Source organism: Pangasianodon hypophthalmus, chromosome 10 (assembly GCF_027358585.1).
Source record: "Pangasianodon hypophthalmus isolate fPanHyp1 chromosome 10, fPanHyp1.pri, whole genome shotgun sequence".
NCBI lineage: Eukaryota > Metazoa > Chordata > Actinopteri > Siluriformes > Pangasiidae > Pangasianodon > Pangasianodon hypophthalmus.
The window spans coordinates 28223568-28245731 of NC_069719.1; the positions used below are offsets into that span (position 1 = coordinate 28223568).

General features: G+C 37.3%; 1 protein-coding gene across 3 annotated transcripts; it reads left to right on the forward strand.

Moving 5' to 3' along the window:
• The first annotated feature begins 5681 nt into the window (after positions 1-5681).
• On the forward strand, positions 5682-20632 carry map7a (microtubule-associated protein 7a). Of its 3 annotated transcripts, none has more exons than XM_053237326.1 (15): positions 5682-6047; positions 7884-7988; positions 10138-10212; positions 10300-10463; positions 11481-11583; positions 11706-11819; positions 12641-12783; positions 12907-13016; positions 14316-14509; positions 15745-15892; positions 16218-16383; positions 17214-17297; positions 17490-17537; positions 17786-17999; positions 19065-20632. In XM_053237326.1, the coding sequence occupies exons 1-15, from the start codon at positions 5939-5941 to the stop codon at positions 19073-19075; spliced, it is 1788 nt and encodes a 595-aa protein (XP_053093301.1). In that variant the 5' UTR covers positions 5682-5938; the 3' UTR covers positions 19076-20632. The 3 variants fall into 3 exon arrangements, with proteins under 3 accessions (XP_053093301.1, XP_053093300.1, XP_053093302.1); XM_053237325.1 differs by having other exon boundaries at positions 5683-6047; positions 14286-14509; XM_053237327.1 differs by lacking the exon at positions 11706-11819 and having other exon boundaries at positions 5684-6047; positions 12665-12783; positions 14286-14509.
• Positions 20633-22164: the final 1532 nt, after the last annotated feature.

Here is a 22164-nt window from a genome sequence, read left to right on the forward strand (position 1 = left end):
ATTTCACAATCCTTCTGCTTCCTCCAAATCCAACCCCATGTCTTCTGATCAACTGACAGATTCCTCTTGAGCTGCTGCTTATAGAAAAAGGGTCAGAAATGAGCAGATGTTTGGGGCGGAGATTAATTCTGGGCCGGATAAAGTATAAACCGAAGCTTAAAAATAAAAAGTAAAAAGCCAGATCCACTCCAAGGGAATACTGAGGATCAGGTCAGTCAGTGAAGGTTTCTAAGCCATGTTTGAGATGATTATCCTAAATAGATTACAAACTGCACCTTTAAGTCATTGAGTAGTTAATTTAATAATAACTTGAAGCCTGTAATAACAATTAGTAGCATCCATTTTACATTTCCTGCTAAAATTAAAAAGGGAGCATACAGATTTATTGCTACATGCAGAATTAACAGTCACATCATGACATTATTGTATTGTACTTGTCAATATAACGCTACACGTCCGAGTTATTAAATCTGTATGATAGAGTGATAGAGCACTCAGAAATGTGAATCGAGGTGGCAGATTGATGGCAACAGGATCACACCTTTTGACACCCATTTGGCCACGCCCCTTTAAATAAATCATATAAAATAACAAGCCATGAATCTCACAAACAACCAACCTGCTGCACGTTTCCTTCTTACCAAAAAATTGTTTGGTTTGTAAACAGTCTCGCTAAGATGGCAAGGTGCTTTGGCGCTCTTTTTCTTGTTAAAATCTGCGACTACAACTTAAACAAGAAAAGCTCTTTTGAATATTAGATGCACAACACCATTTAACCTGTGTCTGAACAATATCTGCGAATCTGATCTGTTGTATATAGTGTTTAAGTCATTTGTATTTGTTATACCAAGTGCATGCAAGCACAGTGTGCCTGGACAACACCATTCCTACAGTGAAGCATGGTGGTGGTAGCATCATATTTAGCGTTAACCTTGGCCTCTTGGTTGCTGCTCTGACTAATCCCCTCTTTACCCAGTCACTGACTTTTGGCTGAGTCGTAGGTGTTGCGTATTCTTTCTAATTTTTTTTAAATAACAGATTTAATGTTGCTCTATGGGATATTTTTATAATCATTTTCCAGAACTTTGTCCCAGACTTGTGTTGATAGCTCCATGATGGGCTTCATGACGCTGTTCTTTCGAGTAAAAAACTCTGGATTCTTCCAAAATCAGGTGTATTTGTATGTAATACTTTAATTGCACAAAGGACAACTCCATTCATGATGGCTACTGATTGCACCAGAACTAATTTAGGGGTTTCTCAGTCACTCTACACAATATAATTAATTGATTTTTCTGTGTAGAATTATGACACACAATCAGTTCATTTTTAGGTTGTAACTCTACAAAATGGACAAAAGCGGCTCAGCAGAGTTCTTCTGATCCATATCATCACCCATATTGCTAGATCAGGTGTGTCCAATTTCGCAGCTAGGTCACTGGGAGGAGAGTGAAGCGCTAGCTGAGTACCTTAGTGTGTAATGCAGTTTTACTGCAGTTTTTTTTTCTTCCTCTCTTAAAACTTCAAACAAAGGATGGGAACGCCCACTTGGCATTGTGACATTATTTGGGGTTTGTCTGCTGCCTGAATGAGGGATTTGTCAGTCAAAATATGTCCAGGATGTATCAATGCGTCCCTCAGTTCCTCACTCTCATAAACCGAACGCTGTTCCTATAAGTTTAATATGAGGTTAATTCACTTTATGAAACTCATGCACTAAAGAAATGGCACTGTGTGTGTGTGTGTGTGTCAGAGAGAGAGAGAGAGAGAGAGAGAGAGATTAAAGTGATTCTCTCTTTATCATTTTATATTTAAAGTTAATTAAATGTGCCGTGCTGCGATGATAGAAAACGTTGTGATAGGTTGTTAAACAAAATGCACCAGGTGAAGAGAATATAATAACAGTCATTGTTTGGATAATTTATCATTATTGTTTAATGATGTATAATTCAGAAATTATACTGTCAGGTCATGGTGTGTGGTGTTTAAACTCTGGGTGTGCTGCTTCAGCCCCACCCCAAAACTGCAATTAAAACTGGGAACTGGTTCTTACAACCTGAGATAAGACTATCTCTACTTTGCATCACTTTTTTCACTTCAGCTCACCCGAGAAAATATTCAGAACATTTTGTTCAAGTTAAACAATGACTCCTTTTAAGGAGAAAAGACAATTAAAAAAAAAAAAAAAAAAAAGAAAGCAGAAACCGTGATTATGAAGTGACAGGACAAGTGATGCAAGTGTATAAACAAGCTAAGCGCTATTTGTTTAATTTTGTTTAAAAGTAAAAGGAAAATGAAGTCACGTACCTGTTCTTGCTGAAACCGTCGCCGCTTTGCTGATGAAGATTTCCTTCTTGACCTCTTGACCTTTCTTAGTTCACAAGCAGAGCTCCTTCTCCATGTGTGTGTCCTGCATAGCACTACGGTTTAACAAGAGGCTCAGCCCCGTCTCCTGTCTGTGTGAGTGTGTGTGAGTGTGTGTGTGAGTGTGTGTGTCACAGACAGGTGATATACACCTTACTGAAAAGCCTCACTTCCTCATTCTCTCTCTCTCTCTTTCTCTCTCTCGTTCTGTTCTTATCAGCGTTCCCTGTAATTACAGACCGCATTTGCTTTGCTCAGGATATTTGCATACACCTAGAGTGTGTCTGAGAGTGTGTATTGTGTCACACCACAACATTTGTGTAGCTAGAATACGAGGAGAGAAAAGAAACTGGAAACTGGAAACTGAAAACTATACGTAAAGGTTCAGTAAAATACGCTGTACGCACGAACTTTTAATTTTGAATATAATTTAATTCAAAACATTTAAAAAGGAAATAAGAGATCATTTTAACCACTAGATGTTAAAAGATTTTTTTTTAAACATTTCAAGGTGTTTTCAATAAATAAATCAATAAATATATAATTATATAATATATTATTTAAAAAAACTTTTATTGTATTCACATTTATTATTCAATTGTTGAATTCAATTTTTGATAATTACAGTTAATTATGTTTATATTGCAGTGTAATTTATGCATATTACATCTTAATATTTTTTTGTTATTTTAATTTATTATTTATTTCTTTTGCCCATGTTATATTTATGTGGAAATGTTATAAAAATTATAGTTTAAAATTTGTTAAATGTTTACATTTTTATTAACTTTATGCTTGTTTTTTAACAATTTGTAAAAAATTAATATTTGCTTGTTTTTCCCCATAATATTGATACGTTATGCAAATTATTTGTCAAGATTTTTTTAAATGTTGTGGAATATTTATATGGGTTTCCTCATGTTTATTTGTTGTGTATGTTTATAGTGTATAATTATAGTGCATAATTTTTCAATATGGCATAAATTATTTTTTAACACTTATTTTTATTTACATTTTCATGTAATATTTATTTAGGTTTTTGCCTATGTTTACATTGTAATTTTAGGCAAAAAGTTTTTGAGTTATTTTTTCAATTTGTATTTAATATTTATATATAATTTATATAAATAAATTATTTATTTATTTAATAATTTCCCATGTTCAATACATCTGCAGATGAATTTATATAGACATACAGTGGTATATTAAAGTAAAGAAAGTTCTGGAAAAAAGTTACAGTGTCCCACTTGACAGTGTGTCTCTGACATTAGACAGATCTGTAATTATAGTTGGGTTGCAAAAGTTTGTACACCCTTAGGACAAAATGAGCGAGGCAAATTTAATTCATAGCAACAAGACATTCATGTGTTTGGTCTCACAGAAGTTCATTCATTACCGATGTACATTACGATATTCCCGGATGAACTCCTCTCTAACTTTACTTGCATTCCACTCCAGGAACCTTAGGTCTGCTAAACAATCTCCTCGTTCCTCGCTCAAAAGAAAAGGTGATCTCTGGAGCTCACTGCCACTCAGCACCAGGACCTCCATGACTTTAGCTGATTTTTACTGCTGCATTTCACTTACGTCCGAAGAGGGAAGTCAGAACTCGGTCATTTTCGGCTGACTCTGATGAGTGATGTATATTTTCCTCCTCAAACCAGTGAAGTGTCGAGTCAGTGTTATAGATTTAACAAGTCAACATGTCTGTTTGTTTACTGATCTAAAGCTAACGCTTGTATAGAGAGTGTAACTCAGTTAAAGGAAAGAAGTGCCATTTTGTTTGCTGAAGCTGTGAGCGGCCATTTTGATTTGACGTCACTTGCTGAACTCGGAGTTGAGGAGAGTTTCTGAGAAGGAGGGGGGCATTTTATTTTATTTTATTATTATTTTTTCTCCTGGCCATAAGATCAGGAATTCTGAGTTACACGAAGCTCTAATCAGGCTGATCAGACTGTCCTTCTCTTCTTTTATGCTTTTAGTCGTTCACTGTTTATTCTCCGTCCGACCTCTTCCTTATCTCTTTGTTTTATTCATTCATTTATTACTTCTCCCTCTGTATCTTTATTTTTAATAAATCTGTTTGTTCCAGGATTTGTTTTTATGGAGATATAAAGCTCACATGTGCGGCTCTTCTTCTGCTAAATGCTGTAAATGTAAATGTATGTAAATGTAAACGTCCTCATTTTGCCCTTGTAACTGTCTCCATGCTCTTTTACGTCCTCTGGATCCTCACAGTTGTGAAATTCACCCAGAATGTTTTGAATCGTTGTTTTGGTCCAGGATACATCAACATTTAGCATCTTTTTTTAAATTTAATTTTAAATAATTTATTTTTAAATCACATTAATTGTAAAATAGATGCATATTTTCCTGTGTGAAAGGGGGTGTGCAAACTTTTGCACTCTGCTGTAGAAAACTCTCAAGGATAAAAGATTGAGATGATGCTGACAGTAAATAATTGAATATCCAGGGGGCGTGTGGGATGACGTCATCACGGGGTCATGTGATCCGGAGCGCCATCTAGTGGCGGTTTAGAAAAGGTGTGTGTGTGTGTGTGTGTGTGTGTGTGTGTGTGTGTGTGTGTGTGTGTGTGTGTGTGTGTGTGTGTGTGCAGTTTTTAAAGATCTTTTTTGTAAATGAATGTTTATTTAGTTTTTCCTGTGATTAGTTTGAATTTTGGCAAATGATTTCTTAAGATTTATTTTTATTTCCATAACATTTAAAAAAATATTTTAGTTGAGTTCCTATGTTTAATTTTCTGCAATTTTTATATTATTGTTATAATTTTTTTTATCATTTTACTGACTACTTATTTAGCTTTTCTCATGATTTAGTTGCAATTTTATGTAAATTATATTTAAAGATTTATTTGTATTTGTTTCATTTTTATTTTAATATTTATTTTGGTGTTTGGTTTTTGTCATGTATTGCAATTTAATGTAAATTAATTCTTGGGATTTTTTTCTATTATTTAAAATCATTATTTAATATTTATTTAGTTTTCCAGTGTTTAAATCATTGTAAATATTGCAATTTTATGTAAATTATTTCTAAAGATTGATTTGTTTGAAAAAAAAAATGTTGCTGTTTGTAGTTTTTCTCATGTTAATGTGAATAATTTTTTAAAGATTTATTTATTTATATTTCTTGTTTTTCTTTAATATTTATCCTCTCATTTAGTAACACAGATGGATAACGTCATACCGACACACACTTTCAAACTGACATTTCACTGTTGCTCTGGTAACTCCTGCGCCTGTGTGTGTGTGTGTGTGTGTGTGTGTGTATAGGTGTGTGTGTGTTTATTCAGCTCCGAATACATCTCATCCCTGCTGACGTGAACGATGCTGACTCTTAAAGGGGAAGAGAAAGAGTGCAAATCAAAATAGATTCATTTACAGCACGCTTTGTGTTGAGTGGGATTGGGACGCAGCCCGAGCTGGAGAGAATCAGCTGCTCTCTCTCTCTCTCTCACACACACACACACACACACACACACACACACACACACACACACACTCAGATCCAGAAGCAGATACAGCACAGAGGAGAATCAGGGTGTAACAGCACAATGCCAGCTCCATGTATGAGCCTGGCAGGGCAGCAGAGAAACTGGAGGCAGGCTGGCAAGGCAACGTTCTCGAGGCTCTCCATCCTTCCAGAAGAAGACAAGATGACAGGTAGGTGAACGCATTAACACTAATGAGCCTGATGATGTATATTTTTTATGGATGATATGTGTGTCAATGACATTTGCATACACACTGGGACATGTTCGCTGCTCAGGATGTTTATGAATCTATACAGTATAGAATTGTGTCACTATAATGGATGGTACCATCCCAGGCTACGATGAACTTACTGATTCCTCAGGGTTCTCTTCATATGAATCAGAATCATATGGTTCTCTATTATGTAACACACACACACACACACCAAGATTCGAACAATCTGACTTCACACAAATCCTGCCTTTCTCACAAGCTCTAACATCCAGCATCGGAGTTTTGAGTTGAGGGACCGTAGTCAGGTGCTCTGGATGTGTTATCTCATCCACATCGTCCCCTGAACACACTCTCAGCCCAAACAAATAATGTCTTTGTAGCTTCCTCTTCAGGCCCTGGGCTGTGCTGGAGAACAACACAACACTCTCAGACTCAGCATGGGACGAGTCTGACGTCGGCCTGCTGGTTATTAAACACCTTATAGTGATAAATCAATCTAAAAAAATAAAAATGTTCAGTTTTCTAGGTTTGTTTTTACACTGTACAAATTCAGCGCTCTTCTAAGATCACGCTGTACGAGATCTCAGGTTGTCCGATGATGTGCGTTCTCCATGTCGGATTGTAAGCTGAAAGAAAATGACTACGTTCTGTTTATCAATCCGCATCAAGCAAAAAACTGGCTCACATAAACACAAACATGCTTCAAACTGAGCTTGAGGTAATAAGGAGATTTTTTTTTACTATCGCTATGTTTCACTATCGCAACTAGCGTAACAAATAGTGCTGAAACTAGCGTATCTGTAGCGGTCAGTTGAGTTCCTATTGGTGGATTTTAGACAAGCATCGTCGCGGTGGCACTAAACTGCGTCACATAATGGGTTCTAAGACAATCTCAACTCATGAAAAACTAATTCTTCTTTGCGATGATTGTTACGAGTTTTGTTTACGACAGAAATCGTACAGTGTAAAGCCGGCTTCGCTTCAGACAAAGTTGGATGATTCTTTATTTTTGTACGAAGTTTCAAAACTCAAATCCTTACTTAACTCAAAGTCCAGACAATTTTCTATAACAGCAGAACTTTATCATCATCTGCATCCTTCACAGCTTTCTGCTACAATCCCACCTTCAAACATTAGGAGGTGGGGCTTAGAGGAAGCTGAGATGTCCAAGATGGACGCCTCCTTAAATAATGATCCACCTTTGAGCTATACAGTGATGTATATAAGTTCATGTTTATAGATGACAGAAAGTTCAGCTGTGTCTTAAACCACACCAACGTGTCTGAAGATCTGGTGGCAGATATTTATTTTATTTTATATTATTTTCCTAACACAGCATATCCGTAAGTGTTTTATTCCTCTTATACCACAGTAATTTGCCAGGGCAAACCTTTTTTTATTTAGTAAAGCATGATGTTCTTTTTATCTCTTTATAGTTACATTTAATGTTGTGGAGCTCCTGATGTCATATGAGTTACAGCAGCTGTAAACAGTTAAAACGTTGATAAATAACATTTCCAAAACACACGTGGCAGCCCTTCAAAATTTATTTCCACCTACAACTCTGTAAGAGGCGAGTAGGCAGATATATTAATGGTTTAATTTTTTTTTTTTAAATCATTTTAGTTAGAGTGGCAGAAACCTGAAATTAAAAAATTAGCAACATCCATCACATGGTCATATTGTGAATACAGGAGGATGTTACATGAAAGTTTAAAACTTTTAAACACGACACTGTTCACCTTTAACCTTTAACAGAGTCACTGAATCTGATCCGATGCTGTTTTTCAGGAGCCGACCTCCATGTGAAGTCCAATCCGGAGCAGAAGCGAGCGTCCTTTTCTCCCTCAGCACACATCAGTAACCACAGAAGAAACGGAAACGCTGCTGCTGCAGGTGGGAAACGGCTCGAGCTTGACCTTCAGTCCCGCGGTTCTCCTTTCCTCCTTCACTTCATCTATCTCGGGCCAGACTGTGGTGCTGATGTGGTGCAGCGGCACAACAGGCCTCTCTGTACTGTTCACCAGAAATAGCAAAAGAAATTTTGAAAAAAAATGACAAAAAAAGACAAGAGCTTTTAAAGCTCTCAGAGAAAAAAAAAATCATCCATTAGCAAATCTGATAAAAAAAAAAAAAAAAAAAAAAGCATGTGACTCACTCAGCATCAGCATTTAACCATGAGACTGATGTTGTGTTTTCACTCCATATCAGGGGTTGGACAAAGTACTGAGAAATTATACTTAAGTAAAAAAAGTATAACTAATATTTCAGAATCTTACTCAATTAAAAGCAGCCAAAAATGAACTCAAGTGCAAGTCAAAACGTTGCTACTTTTAAAAGTATTAAACAGTAAAAAAGTAAATGTTTTAAACTGCTGAGGTTTAATCTTAATCATGTAAACTTTCATTACTTATCTAAAACCATTTCCTCATTTTTTTATTTGAAGCCGTGACGCCTTTTTTTGGCTGAAAACATCATTCCATCTCTGTAAGTTTGCAGTATTTACTGTTAGCTAGAATCTGACTTGCTGCCAAACTAATTATGTTAACCACTGGAACTGATGCAGGTCGAACATTAGATTAGCAAAGAAAACAGGCTAATTTACGTAATATCGCCAGTTAATGTTAGCAAATTAGTGAAATTTACGTTAACATGCTTTTTTTTAAATTAAGGAGGTAAAGGAGATGCTTCATTTTATACAAGTCTTTGCTTACATCACTGAACAGAAACGTTGTAGTGAGGCAGGGCCAGAGGCGCTCATCCTCAAGTTCAACACTGCAGTCTGGTGGATTATCTGTATTCAAACACACACACACACACACACACACACACACACACACACGTAGCTACAGAGTTAACTATATTGTGTAGTACGAGAAGGTCATGGCCGATGACGAATCAGAACGTTTCTTGATAGTTTTTTCTACACTGAGGAACCTGATTGCATTCATGAAGAGACAGTCATGATTTAATGAGTACTTTGAGGTCTAAACAAAAATGTAATCAGTAAAAGCATGTTTTTTTTTTTCTTGGAAATGTAATTACATAAGAGGACAAGTATTCGCTTTCAGTATTACGCTAGTAAAATATGAAAGTACTCAAAGATTTTCCATTCCTGTTCATGATTAAATTTAGTTTTGAACTAAATTGCTAAAGTGCCATGAAAGACAATCCTCTCTAGTCCAGGTTTAGGTGTGATGTAGGTCTGGGTTTGAGTAAAATTACAAACAATGTGAAATCAATAGTACATACTCACATTAAACTACAGCCTTGTTGCTGAGATGCTACTTTTATCTTGTGTACGTTTAATATGTATATCACCTGGAACTGTGGATAAAGAGAACTGTGGATAAAAAAATACATAAGGTACATAATTGGACTAATTTTTATAATTGTACATAATCTCTTTGTACTGTTCACCAGAAATAACAGAAGACATGGTTAAAAAAAATACACAAGAACTTTTAAAGCTTTCAGCAACAAAATGTCTATGAGCAAATCAGATAAAAGATCATGTGACTGACTTGGCGTCAACATTTTACCACAAGACCTTTAAAAAGTTGCTTAAACACGTGTTTCCTTTTACGAAGATGTTACACAATGTGCAGTGTGCAATGATTTATTATTTGGATCCGTCCCTGGAGCTAAAATTCCTGAAAATAAAAATGAAAGTGTAAAAATATTTCCTTAAATAACTCAGTCATAATTAGAGAAACTAGTTTTAAAGATGAAAACCACAGAACACTAACATTAGTCTCAGGACCGCCTCAGTGAATACAAACTGCTTTTTTAATGAACAAGGCTATAACATCGACGGATTATTTAATTAGTTAGTTTGTTTATATTAATATGTTATGGTTTCTATAGTAACAGCTCATTCACAGGGACTTGTACTGCAGACGCTGCACATAAACAGATTAAAAACGTGTAATTGTTGATATGGTGACGTTTTCTGTAAAGAGATGTTCATTTAACATTTATGGAAGGAGTCTCCAGTGTCAGAGGTAATGCTGTACCTTTGTATGTTCTATCACACGTTTCTCAGAGTCTCACACGCTGAAGGTAGACGAGAGACTGCGACTGGCTCGAGAACGGAGAGAGGAACACCTCAAACAGATCGGTATTTATTTCCAGAAGCATCATTTTTCACATTATTTTCACAGGGTTTCTTTTTTTTTACCAACTGTTAGCTTGTGGCTGTGTTTAGCTTCTCGGGAGCGCGGCTGGCTGGCCCGAGAGGAGAGAGCCCGGAGGTTCTACGAGAAACACCTGGAGGAGCGTCGGAAAAAGCTGGAGGAGCAGAGGCAGAGGGAGGAGAGGAGGAGGAACGCTGTGGAGGAAAAACGCAGACAAAGGCTCAAAGAAGAGCGAGTAAGTTTCATGGATAGAAAAGCTTCCTTAGGAACCCTGTCTGAAACAGAAATAGTCTGTTGTAGGGTTCTATTGTTTCTATTGTTGTAGAAAAATCTGAGCTTACTTGCGTTCTTAGCTTACTAATTAGGTTCTGCTTGGAATTCTTTGTGTAATGGGAGTGCTCTTGTATTGTAGGGTTCCATGTAGAACCTTTAAAGGGTCCTCCAAATGAACATGATGAAGAATGCTTTAATGTTCTACTAAATTTTTCTCTAAGAGTGCTTGCTTTTGGCATTTTTTGGTTGCTATGATTGGGTTCTATTTATGGGATCTTTAAGGGTTTCTCTAAATGAACAGGATGAAGAACGTTTTAATGTTCTAGAATGAAGCTTTTTATCTAAAAATGTATATTTGGTTCTACTTGGAACCCTTTCGGAAAGAGAAATACTCTGTCATGTAGTAGAAGAATGGGCTCCTCCAGGGTTCTTCTTGGAACTTGATAGGGAAACACTGTTGTATGGTTCTACAGAGAACCTACACAACACACTCATAGAAACAAACAAATCATTTAAAGGTTCCTCATTGGTTCTTTGGATAAGCGACACATAGCACCTTTAACGGTTTGCCCACACTCTTAGAAACGAAGAGGGGTTCTATGGATATAATTTTGGATATAATGCTTCTTCACTTCTTTAAAGGGCTCTACCGGAGGATTCTATGTAGAACCTTTAAGGCTTCCCACAGGTTCGAGAGTCCTAGATCTTGTTTCTAAGAGTGTATGGACTCCAACTCCAGGACTTTGACTCGTAATTTTCATGACTTGTAATTTTACCTGGACTTAATTATCTATGACTGTCTATGATGTATTTATGATATTCTACATAAACATTATTACTCAAACTACGCTATGGTCCTAGCAGCTTAGAGATTTTTGGATTTGATTCAGACTGTTGTAGATTATTACCTACAGTGAAGTGTAAGTGATTTGGTGTGTAACTCTAGTGTGTAACGTAACGTTCTGGTCTTTTCTCTCAGGAGCGGTACGAGTCTGTGGTGCAGAAGACCATGGAGAGGAGCCAGAAAGCCAAACAGAGAAGTACACAGAGGAGAGTGTGCAATACTAAGAACAACACAAACGGTAAAATTCTGCGAGTGCATGTCTTTAAAGGACTAAACCCCTCTCCTTGGCTTCTCGCGTGTTCTTTATTAACCTCGCACTTTCCTCTTGGCTTTAAGTGTCTGTGCTTTGCTTCTCTCTAGCTAAACGCCGCGCTCTTAGTCAGTGGGAGATAAACCTGGTTAATCGCCTTCAGACTCCTACCATCTCTTATCTAGCCAGGAGCAGGAGCGCTGTATGTCTGTCCAGAGGAGAAGGTAACCAGAGAGAGTATATTAAAGGTGCATTGTGTAATATATTAAAGGTGCAGTTTGTAATTTTAAAAGCGTTTCTCAAGCTGTAATAATCAGTGACACCTTAGAAGCACTGTGATTCACAACATTGCTGTACAACAGGATTTTCTTCATTTTAAAGTGTTATTTTATGATTTTTCTGGCCCTGAAATTGGCTCCACCTCCTGTTAAAGCAATACTGTTTGGCTTCGCCTTCTTAAAAGACAGTTCACAAAGAATGAAGAATAGTTTCAGGCGAGGGAGTGGGCTACCGTGCAGACAGCAGAGCGAAGGTAACCAGAGAGAGTGTATTAAAGGTGCAAGTTACAGTGTATTAAAGGTGCAGTTTGTAATTTTCAAAATGTTTCTTGAATTGTCATAATCTTATATATTCAAGGACACTTTAGAAACATTTTGATTCACAATATTCCCATACAGTGGATCAGGCTATTTTCTTCATATTAAAGCTTCTTTTTATGTTCTTCTTGCCCTGAAATTGGCTCCACCTCCTATTCAATTAATGATGCTTAGCTTTGGTAATTTTTCTTAAAAGATGACTCCAAAGGCATTAGTTTCAGAAGAGTGAGTGGGTCAGTTTGGAGAAGGAGACAGCAGTCACAGAGAGCCCTAAAAATGACAAACTGCTTCTTTAAAAATAGCAAATCCCAATCGCCCAGAGATTTACAGAAAACTGCAAGTGAAGCAGCTGTGCTAATGCTAATGCTTGCTTTTCTCTTGTCCTCTTTTCCTTCACTCATTTTCACTCTTTTTTTATATAAACAAAAACCCATGTTGTCATTGTTCAGTTGTTCATATTTGTCGACGTGCAGTTTCATGCCACACTATGAGCAATAGCAGTCCTCAGAAACCTGGAGGAACATCGACACACGGCAAGGCCATCAAGCCCGGGGTGATGAATGACAGCCACCAAACCTCCGGAAATAAACCGGTGAGCTTCCTGCTTCCTGCTTCCTGCTTCCTGCTTTGCTTATTAAGCCTGCTAATAATGTGCACTGAGGTGGTAATGTAATAGAAGCTCTTTGTCTCTGTTTGTGTGTGTTGTGGGTCTCAGGGTTCAAATCTCGAGAGGCGAGAACGGAAAAAGCCCAATTCTCACACAGCGAGTGTTAAAGTCAGCTCCACATCAGGGACAGAGGACAAAACAATAGCCTCGTTAACAGGGTGTGTAATATATGTCTTATACAATTTTTTTTTTAAAAAATTAAAGCTACATGTTACCTAAGGAATAAAACTCTCAGTGTTACAGGAAAATGACAGAGTGATGTGATGAAGCGGAGTTACTGTTACCACCTGATTGGTCATGGGGAATAATGGTGATCAGTGATTGGTCAGTGGGAATAATGGTGATCAGTGATTGGTCATTGGGAATAATGGTGATCAGTGATTGGTCATGGGGAATAATGGTGATCAATGATTGGTCATTGGGAATAATGGTGATCAGTGATTGATCATTGGGAATAATGGTGATCAGTGATTGGTTGTTGGGAAAGAACAGTGATCAGTGATTGGTCATGGGGAATAATGGTGATCAGTGATTGGTCATTGGGAATAATGGTGATCAGTGATTGGTCATGGGGAATAATGGTGATCAGTGATTGGTCATTGGGAATAATGGTGATCAGTGATTGGTCATTGGGAATAATGGTGATCAGTGATTGGTCATGGGGAATAATGGTGATCAGTGATTGGTCATTGGGAATAATGGTGATCAGTGATTGGTCATTGGGAATAATGGTGATCAGTGATTGGTCATTGGGAATAATGGTGAGCAGTGATTGGTCATGGGGAATAATACTGATCAGTGATTGGTTGTTGGGAAAGAACAGTGATCAGTGATTGGTCATTGGGAATAATACTGATTAGTGATTGGTTGTTGGGAAAGAACAGTGATCAGTGATTGGTCATTGGGAATAATGGTGATCAGTGATTGGTCATGGGGAATAATGGTGATCAGTGATTGGTCATGGGGAATAATGGTGATCAGTGATTGGTCATTGGGAACAATGTTGACCAGTGATTGGTTGCTGGCTGGTGGTAAGTCGAGTGAACCTTCTGTCTTGTCTTGTAACTTGTAACTTGGAGAGACGTATCAAATAAAAGACAGTCGTGAACGTCAGCTCAAACAGTTGCCATATTTGTTGCTAGGCTTGTTTTTTTTTAAAATAAAGTCGTTAAAGGGGTCTAACAAGTCGCCAAAGCTAGTGACAAAAATCGTTTACTTGACACCACTTAGTGAAAACAATTACACACCTTTTAGATCCGTTTATGCGGAGGGTCCATCGCACAAGTCCCTGTAGAAACCATAAGGTATTAGTACGAGTGCATTAATATAAACCTGTGATTTGCAGCTGCACTACAGTCAGAGCTGCTGTTATAGAATCAGAGCTGTGGTATATAAAGATAATAAACAGATTCTGTCTGTGTTACTAGATTGAGGCTGACTCTGAGAGTGTCCCCCAGTCAGGAGTGTTTGCCCCCCCTGCGTGAGGAGGAAGATCCGGACCCAGAGAGAGCGCTGAACTCCCATCAGCCTCAGCGTGACCAGTCAGCTGCTGTGCGCTCACATGAGGACGCTGGGTGTGATGGACCGGTCCAGGAGAACCCGGGTTCTAACAGACGTCTGGCTGCTCCTGCATGTCCTCACGCTCCTAATGGTGAGGGAAGGAACAGCTTTTCATCCACAACCAGTTTAAAAGCTAGAAATTGTGAGTTATAGGGTTTTTTCCACCACGGTCCTAAAGTTTTGGCACCTGAAAACTTGAACTCTTTTTTTTCCCCTATTGGCCATCCTTTCAGTACCAAATCTTCCATTTGGGCTGTTTTTGGTTACTGCATAAGATCAGCACCAACTAGTGGTACTTTGGGGGTGGAGTTAGCAGCACTGTCCGGTGCTGATTGGTTACATGCAACCTGTCATGTATATGTTACATGTACATATACTTCGTAGAGTATGTAGCCATGAAAGCATAGCAGAGTATATGTAGTGCAATATTAGCGTTAGTGTCCAAATGATTTAGCATAGAGAGTACAGAATACCCACAATGCATCTTGTTGTTCATAGGGAATTGGGAGGAAAAAAGCACAGAGTAAAAACAAACAAAATAAAAGCAAAAAATGAATCATTTTGCGGTATTGTTTTGCCGTTAAAAGCAACATTTATTTCTCAACATTTTGTAAAGAATAACACTCTCCATGTCATGCTCTTATAGGAAAATAATCAACAACAATGTGGTGTGATGAAGTGCAGTTACTGTCACAACCCTGAAGTCGATTTCTTCCTCTTATACCACAGCAATTTACCAACGACTACAATTTTTATTTATAAACAAGCTACACGGTGTACTTTTTATCCATTCATAGTTACATTTAATGTTGTGAAATATATTTGAAGCAAGTTAGTTCCGCTTATAGTAGCTTTAATTTACAAAAGCATTGCTTGCGATTTTAACAAGAAACCTGAACGCACAAAGACGCTCCTGTGAAGGAAAAATGGAAAATAAAACATAAATAGAAATTGAATCATCACTTTCTGACCAATCAGAATAGAGAATTCAACACCGCAGTGGGATAAGGATGTTTTAGCGCACTGATAAAGGTCCTTTTTTTTTGTAATATTTTTTGTCAGCAGTGGATTAAAATTAAAATTATCTTCAATCAGTTGTCTTGTCTCTATCATTGACAAGAGGACAAACTTTAAATGTTTTGCCAGTAGTGTTACTCAGAGCACTTCCTCCATGTTAAAGTTAACAGTGGTGTTGTTACGTGCCGTAATGATGATGCGGTCAATCCACTGTCATCCATCTGACCGTTACAGTCGTCTCTGAACGCTATTTTATTAATAGCACCTGTTCTTTGTGTTGTTGTTGTTGTTGTTGTTGTTGTTTTTTAGAGCGAAGTGTCGGAGCCCAGAGCAGACCCTCAGCAGGAACCACAGACCCTGAAGAGGCTTCACGTCTGCTGGCGGAGAAGAGACGACAAGCTCGACTGCAGAGAGAGAGAGAGGAAGAAGAACACCGGCAGAGGGAGGAAACAGAGCGGTGAGGAGAAAGAGAGGGAGAACACACACTAATACAGAATTCAAACTTCTATATTAAAGCTTAAACTATAGCGCTGCTGAATTCTGGATTGTGATTGGTCAGAAGGTGTTGATTCATTTCCTATAGCAGCAGCTCTGACAGTAGTGCAGCTACAAATCACAGGTTTATGTTAATGCGCTTGTTCTAATACGTTATCGTTTGCTTCTGTGGTTTTGCACTGGAGCTATGATATTTCTGTGTTTCTGTGTTAAAAGTGTATGGCTGTATATTGGTGTGTGTGTGTGTGTGTGTGTGTGTGTGTGTGTGTGTGTGTGTGTGTGTTCAGGCGAGGGAGAGAAGAATTGGCCCATCGGAGAGCTGAGGAGCGAGCAAGGCGTGAGGCAGAGGCCCAGTGTGAGGAGAAAAGGATGAGGGAGGAGGAGGAACGACGGAAGGCAGAAGAGGAGAAGGCTCAGAGGCAGAGAGAGGAGGAGAGGAGACTTCAGCAACAGGTCACAGATGTGTTTATAAGCTCCTATATCACAGTGGTGTTGAATTCTCCATTCTGATTGGTCAGAATGTGTTGATTAATTTTCTATAACAGCAGCTATAAATTTAAATGAATGCACTCCTAATATGTTATTGTTCCTAGAGTAACAGCTCATCCACAGAGACTTGTACAGTGAACGCTTCACATAAAAAAACCATGTGTAATCAAAGATATGGTGAAGTTTTCTGTAAGTAGACGTTTGTTTAATATTTATGGAAGGAGTCTCCAGTGTCAGTGCTTTGTAACAGTCAGAGCTTCAGGGCAGAGGACAGAGGAGTTTACGTGTTTTATCACAAACTTGAATGATACTTTAATGCGTATAAACCTACAGAAAATTTTCACCATATGATCATCATTTCTACTTTACTCTGTAATTTAAAGATGCATCTAGACCTGTAATGATCATACAATTTTAAAGATACTCTACAAAATGCATGATTCCCAATATTTGTCATAAATTGAATCTTGCTAGTTTCATTATTTCTATTTTTATTTTTCTGGCCCTGAAATTTGCTCCACCCCCAATCTGGAAACAAGCTGCTAATGTCTGGTGTTTTCTGTAAAAAAAAAAAAAAAAAAAGCCAACTCACAATCATGCATAGTGAAAACAGAGAAGGAGGTTAAATGCAAATCAGTGATCCATGTTTTAACGGCAGTTGCAGTTCACTTCACAGGCAGCAGAGGGCTCTAAACATCACAAACTGCTCCTTTAACTACAGTAAATAAGCTGAGTATGCATCCAACGTCCTCTGTATGTTTCTCAAAGGTATTACATTTCATCTTTGCTTTCAGAAAGAAGAAGAGGAGGAGAGGCAGAGGCTTGAGAGAGAGTCACGATTCCAGAGAGAGGAAAGCGAGAGGCAGGAGAGGAAGAAGGTAAGATGGTCGTCAGTTCAGGAGTGAATGTAGGTCATCGCGAGCACTGAGACTGAGAGCTGGCCTCGTTGACCGTATTTATATCTCACATCCTAGAAAATTACAGGCCAACCATCTCTATCTCCATCTCCATACAGAGAAAACCCACAACGAGCTGTTTTATGTGCTAATATGTTACATTGGTCTCCACAGCGGTTAGAAGAAATTATGAAAAGAACAAGGAAGACAGATGCTGAGAAGGTAATAAAGAGAATTACAGATTATTCTTTTACTTTTTAATTTGAACAAATCCACCCAAGTGTAATGTTTTCCCTATTTGGCAGAGGCAAAGATATTGCTAAGGTTACCTTCTTTTTTATGTTTTTATCCCTTATAATAACCAAATAAAATTAAAAATAAAAAAGCCCATGCTCATTGAGATGTTTCTCCACAATTTTGCGATCTTAAGAAAACCACGTATTCATACATACGTTCATGTTGTCTTGTAGACACCTGCGTTGTCGTCCACACCGCTAAATGAGAACGTGAAGCCCCTCCACAGCCTCCCCTTAGAGGAAGTGATCAAGCTTCCCAGCCCGGCCAAGGGCTCGATGATGAGCTTAGCCAACGAGGAGGACATTCTTCCCACAGTGGCCTTCAAGGAGCGCAGGTCCATCCGCACCCTCACGGGTCTGGAGGAGATCCAGGCCCATCAGAGAGCAGGTGAGGACCCAACATTAATAAAAAATATGCTTTCAGAGATGTAGTAAACTATAATGGCGTAACCACAGTCATTTGGTTCATTAGTTTTGAACCAGGAGCCACTGACAGAGATAACAATTTAAACTCCCCTTATACTGAAAAGCTTGATTTAAAGGGTTGAACTCCTCTCAAATAGCCAATTCTGATTGGTTCTTGGGTCATCTTTTCTATTTTAAATACACCTGCTATCGGTATAAAAATGATTTTGTGTAAAACATTCAGGGAAGCTCAAGTTGTGACATCATAACACAGGCACAATGACTTTTAACCAATCACATCCAATATGCAAATTACCAAAGGATGACATGATATCTGGAAACGTTTAGCTATAGCACCTGTTTGCTAAGCTAGAGAACTTATTATTATTAAGGTTTATATTTTATTTTTATATATATTTTAGATTTTATCAAAATTATATTTTATATTTTGACAGGTTTGGCTTTTATTTTTAATTAAATTGTGAAAAAAATTATGATGACATTTGAGACTCTGACACTGAAGTCTCACTGGTATTGACAAATATGAGCTAGTTTACTAGAAGCTAACTAGCTAAAACATAAAGCTGATTCAGAACAGCTCAGTTTGTGATGTCACAACACAGACTTTTAACCAATCACTTCCAATATGCAAATTACCAAAGGATAACATGACATCCGCAAACATTTAGCCACAGAACTAGTTATTTTAGCTAATATTGGTGATGAACCAAAACGTGTTTGATAGATAAACCAGGTATTTTTTACGTTTGGCTGCGTTTTAATTAAACAGTGAGAAATTGATAATAAAAATCAAGACTCTGATGTTAAAACCCACTTGTGCGAACCTGTGACAAATGTGAGCTAGGTTACTAGCCGCTAACTAGCTGGTTAGCTATTTAGGTTGGCAGAATGACAGAAAGTCTTTCCAATTTGCATATCATGTATATTTATGTGTGGGTGAATTTGTAATGTTAGGTAGGTTATTTTGAATGGTTTTGAATTCCATGTTCATGGATCAGTTATGATTGTTTTCTTTTTCATCCTTCAGAAGTCATCTAAAGATGAGAAGATCTCCAAGGAACCTGCAACTCTGTACTTTATGTATGAAAACAAGCAGAATCGCTTCACCTGCACTTTAAGAACCTTTGACACCTTTCGCACCGTTGAAGTGAAACAGAAGTATTTGACCCCCTGCTGCTCTTCTGAAATGTTTTTTTATTTTTTCGTTGGCGTTTTGGTAACTCGCTACTTAACTAATGACTTCCCAGTGTAACTTTTTTAACGTAAAACTTCATAAACCTGACACAACCACGTCAAACCCGTGTCATGGCACGTCGTCATGTCCAGACTTGTCATGTTGGAGTTGAAGATAACTGTCTGCTTACATCACACCCTAATTTCTTGCTAAGTGTCCTCTTGCTAGCATGCACTTTATAGTAATGGTGGATAAGGTAAACATGCTTTATGATGCTGCCATAGACTTAGCAGTAACATGTCATGATGCAACTCATAACTCATACTTTTTATCCATTTGTAGTTACATTTAAACAAGGAAAGAAAAAACTGGCTGGTACAAAGCTCTAACACTGGAGACTCCTTCCATAAACGGTAAAATAAATGTCTCCTCCATATCAACGATTATACATTTTTCTTAAATAACAACATATTTTAAATCTGTTTTTAATTATTATTAGTTTATGGGGAGTGTCTGCCGTACAAGTCCCTGTGAATGAGCTGTTACTATAGAAACGGTAACATATTAGAACCTGCTAGCCAATCAGAAATGAGTAATTGTTGTAGCGATGGTATACAATATGTCATATGGCGTAAAACTTATGCAGACTAGTGCACTTGTAACATTAGCTAGCTATCATGACAACAAACATTAAGAAGGTTGTCATAGTAATAAACCTGACACTCCCAGAGTATAATTTCTGTCATGACCAGTTTATAACGTGGTTATGTCAGCTTTATGATGCATGCTTCACAGAAAGTGTTACCCAACAATCTTCATCTAAAAGGTGAAGATGCTTTAGAGGAGAAATGCTAAGTGTTTAATCTATAAACAGTATACACACTGATATAAAGGCTTGTTTCTTGTTACGTATACAAGCATACGACTTCAGCTTCAGGAACCTTCTTTGTGAAGCGGTTATTTGGTGTTTATTCGTACGAAATCGAAGTGTGTCAGCTGTGCGTTGCTGTGCAGTAGTACACCCTGCTGCTGGGACACGAGTGCTGAGCTCAGCTGCTTCCTCAATAAACTTCACATTTAGCATTGCTGCTGTTCAGCTATTCCAAATAAGAGTACGGAAATTACCGTCCTGGGTTCGCTTTCCCAAAAGCATCGAAGCACAGAGATCATTCTTAAATGGTCGAACGAGCATCACCTTGAACTCTCTCTCTCTCTCTCTCTGTCTCTCTGTTTACTAGTTAAGTGGATTTAAACTTGATGATGTTTTTTGGGAAACTGGGCTCCTTTTTTTTTTTTTTTTTTTTTACATCATTCTGTATTCTGGTAGAATTAAAGATCTTCTAGCAACATCGATATAGATCTGAGCTTTTGCAATGCCAAATTATGCATAATTAATACGATGAATATGGAACATAGATGTAATTGAGTGTTTTATTAGTGTAAATAAACTCGCTTTAAAATGAACAATGGGTGTGTTGCAAATTTACTGTGACCTGATTTGATTCTTGTAATGAATGAATTGTGCTGAATATTATGCAAAGGTTCGTGTAAAAGTTTGCATAAATGAAATGGGGTGCTATTTATTTATTTATTTATTTATTTAAGTTCTTCAGTTCTTTATTTCAAATCATTTATATATATTTTTTTATAGCAAATCCATCCTTGCACAACTTTTAATTCACCATTTATCTTCGTCTGCTTAAAAACTGGGCTTTGCTTTATAAGTGCTTCAATACAGGACATTTAATTAAACTCTAATAAACAGTAATGCTGAGGTGTAGCTTTTTAAATTCATAATTCAGGTAATAATTAGATTTTTAATGACAAAAATGTTTAAGAAATACAAGATTAACTATTCTGCAATCCTAAATATGTGGATAAATTTGCACAACAGATTTAGTTGGTACATTAAAACATGAAATCTATTTTAAGAAGTGATCGAAATTTTACAAAGAATGCGGTGAAGAATAAAATAATTTCAAAATATTTCAATCAATTAGTTAGGATTAATTTATTAGTATGCTAACATAATTAGTATCCCAGAGTACAGTTGATGATAAATTGTTATATTGTGTTCATCTAAACCAAAAGCTATCCAAAACCCTTCGATTAAAATATTCTGCTATTGTCCACATGGGGGCGCTACTAGATGCATCATCTCCTCCCCTCGTCACCTTCTCCTTTCAAACCCCAAAACACAAACGACAATCCAGATTCGTTAAAAATAATTAAATCAATGATTCAAAGACCCAATGATCCACTAATGATGCAAAAAAAAGCTACATGCGTTTATAATTAAAACAAACAAATAAATATCAAATATGTCAAATATCGAATTGTTGCCGTATGAATTGAAATCGTATCCTACTGTAGCAGATTCGGTACTATCGTCAAATATCGTATTGTTGTCTTAAGAATCAAAATTGTATTGTATAGTAGCCGACACGGTGGGATTGTCACATATCAAACCGCCGGTTTAAGAATTTATATTGTATCATATCATAGCAGATTCAGGGGTATCGTTGGTATCATGAAATATCGTACCATAAACGTATGAACTGAATATTGTCTCGTAGCAGATTCAGTACTATCGTCAAATATTGAATCGTTGTCTTAAGAATCGAAATCATATCATATCGTAGCATGGTATCATCAAATAACGAATTGTCTTAAGAATCAAAATTGTATCATACAGTAGTCAACACGGTGGTATTGTCACATATCAACTCGCTGCTTTAAGAGTTGAAATTGTATCGTATCTTAGTATATATCGTAGTATAGTCAAATAATGAATCGTTGTTTTAAGAAGTGAAATTGTATCGTATCAGTGGTATCGTTAAATATCATATCATAACCGTATAAATTGAAGTGCACCATATTGTCTCGTAGTGGATTCAGCGATATTGTCAAACATCGATTTTTACTATCTGACCCCTAGCTACCTGACCCCTAG

What these genes read in the sequence shown, in the direction of transcription:
- map7a (XM_053237325.1), top strand. Translation starts at nt 5,939, where the DNA reads ATGCCAGCTCCATGTATGAGCCTGGCAGGGCAGCAGAGAAACTGGAGG. An exon ending in AAAGGCTCAAAGAAGAGCGA is followed by an intron (nt 10,464 to 11,480) that starts GTAAGTTTCATG and finishes CTTTTCTCTCAG; the next exon opens with GAGCGGTACGAGTCTGTGGT. An exon ending in AGAGGAGACTTCAGCAACAG is followed by an intron (nt 16,384 to 17,213) that starts GTCACAGATGTG and finishes CTTTGCTTTCAG; the next exon opens with AAAGAAGAAGAGGAGGAGAG.